We start from the raw sequence: 2,294 nt of genomic DNA on the forward strand, positions 1-2,294 counted from the left end.
GCTCAAACCCTAAACCCTAAACCCTAAATGAGCGGTTAAAGACAAATAAATAATAATTTTGTCAGCGCCCTCTTGAGGTGTACGTACACCTCGGCATCCCTGTGGGGTTGGCATTTTGTTTTAATTTTATTTTTACTTTTAAACTTCTTTTATTTTCCTTTTCCTTTTTGTCACTTTTCTCTTTTTGCTGCTTTGTTTGCTGCTGCTGCTGCTGCCGCTGCTGCGCCGCCTCCCCTCATTTATTCTTCTTCCTTCCTCCTCTTGCCTTAGGAGCTGCCTTTGCCTTCCCTTTGCTGCTGCCTGCTGCTGCTGCTGCTGCTGCTGCTGCTCTTGCTGCGCCGCCTCCCCTGCCCCTTCTCCCTCTTGCTGCTCCGGGTGCAGCAGCTGCTGCAGCAGGAGCAGCAGCAGCAGCAGCGCCTCGCTTGGCTGCCAGCATACCCAGGGGCATCTCTTCTTCACTGCTGCTTTCTGCTGCTGCTTCTGCTGCTGCTGCAGCTTCTGCTACTGCAGTTGCCTCTGTTGCTGCCGTTGCTGCTTCTGCTTCTGCAGCTGCTTCTGTTGCTTTTGCTGCGGATTCTGCTGCTGCATCTTCTGCTGCAGTTGCCGCCTCCGTTGCTGCTGACTCTGCAGCTGCTGCTGCTGCTGATGCTTCTGTGGCTACTGCTGCTGCTGCTGATGCTTCTGTGGCTACTGCTGCTGCTGCTCCCGCTTCAGCTTCTTTTGCTGCTGCTGTTGCGTCTGCTGCTTCTGCTTCTGCTGCGTCTGCTGCTGCTGCTGCCTGCGTTGCTGCTGCTGCCGTTTCCGCTCTTTCCGAGGAGTCTGCATCTGCTGCTGCGCCGCTTGCCCCTTCTGCCTGCTGCTGCTGCTGCTGCTGCTGCTGGTCCATAGGTTCAGCATCAGTGCTCGCTGCAGCTTCAGGCAGTTCCCTTTGCTGCTGCTCTTCTGCTGCTGCTGCTGCTGCTGGGGACTTGGCACTGCTAGCTTCGCTGTCGGCAGCAGGCAGGTCTGCCTTGTGGTCTTGCAGCTGCTGCTGCTCTTGCTGCTGCTGCTGCTCTTGCTGCTGCTCTTCCTGCTGTTGCTGCTCTTCCTGCCGATCTTGCTGTTGTTGCCGCTCTTCCTGCTGCTGCTGCTCTTCCTGCTGCTGCGTTTGCTCCTCCTGCGGCTGTTGCTCATGCTGAGGCTCTTGCTGCTGTTCTTGCTGCTGCTCCTGCTGCTCCTGCTGCTGCGTCTCCTCATTTTCTGTCTCACTGTTGCTTTCTGCACTGCCGGACTCTGCTGCTGCTACTGCTGCTGCTGGTCTCTTTAGTCTCCTTCTCTTTGAGTTGCTGCTGCTCTCCTTGGCAGCTCCTCTCCTTCTCTTTTTGCTGCTGCTCTTTTTGCTGCGTCCTGCTGCAGCAACAGCAGCATCCGCTGCTGCTGCTGCTGCTGCATCCTCAGGCTCGCTGCTGCCGCTTCCGAACAACTCTGGGCGGTCTCCAGTTCCGCTGCTGTCCTGCTGCTGCTGCTGCTCTTGCTGCTGCTGCTCCTGCTGCTGCAGCTGCTGCTCCTTTTCATCTTCTGCAGCAGCAGGATCTGCTGCTGCTGCTGCTGCTGCTGCGTCACTCAAGACCTCACCATCAGCAGCAGCAAGACCTGCAGTTTCCCCTGCGTCGCTGCTGTCGCGTCTGCTTTGCTCCTGCTGCAGCTGCTGCAGCTGCTGCTGCTGCTGCTGGTGCTGCCGCTGCAACTTGTCTAGCTGCTTTCGCAATTGCTGCTGCTCGTGCTGCTGCTCTTCCAACTGCTGCTGCGCGTCCCTAAGCTGCTGCTGCAGCGCCTTCTTCTCAGCTGCTGCTGCTGCTGCTGCTGCTTTTGCTTCTTCTGCTGCTTCCTTCGCCTTCGAGCTCTCTCGGGCCTGCATAACTTGCTGCCGCCGCAGCTGCTGCATCTCCTGCTTCATCCTGAACAAGTAAACCCTAAACCCTAGACCCTAAACCCTCATCCCCGGCTCTGCAGACTGGAGGCCGGTGGAAGTGGTGCAGCGTCCCTACGCCAAGCAGTGTTCTGCCCAAGAAAAAAGGGTTTAGGGTTTAGGGAATAGAAATTAGGGTTTAGGGTTTAGGATTTAGGGTTTGGAGCTTACTTGACTTTCTCGGCTTCTAGTTGGTCGTTTTTGTTTTTGAGATCATCAATGCAGGCGTTTAGCGACTCTAGCTGCTCCTGAAGATAAATCCAATGCCTAAACCCTAAACCCTAAACCCTGCTGCTGCTGCTGCTGCTACTACTGCTGCTGCTGCCATAGGCGCCCTGCCGCCCCC

At 56.4% G+C, this 2,294-nt stretch overlaps 1 protein-coding gene across 1 annotated transcript; it reads right to left on the reverse strand.

The window, feature by feature from the left end:
- Positions 1–235: 235 nt before the first annotated feature.
- Positions 236–2,196, reverse strand: ETH_00026745 (uncharacterized protein; the record flags this gene model as incomplete). Its single annotated transcript, XM_013379224.1, has 2 exons — positions 236–1,937; positions 2,120–2,196. Coding segments are annotated over 2 exons (1,779 nt in total), but the record flags the coding sequence as incomplete, so codon positions are not given.
- Positions 2,197–2,294: the final 98 nt, after the last annotated feature.

The sequence above is a fragment of the Eimeria tenella genome, genomic scaffold (genome assembly GCF_000499545.2).
Source record: "Eimeria tenella Houghton genomic scaffold, Eth_scaff1608, whole genome shotgun sequence".
In the NCBI taxonomy this organism is placed as follows: Eukaryota; Apicomplexa; class Conoidasida; order Eucoccidiorida; family Eimeriidae; genus Eimeria; species Eimeria tenella.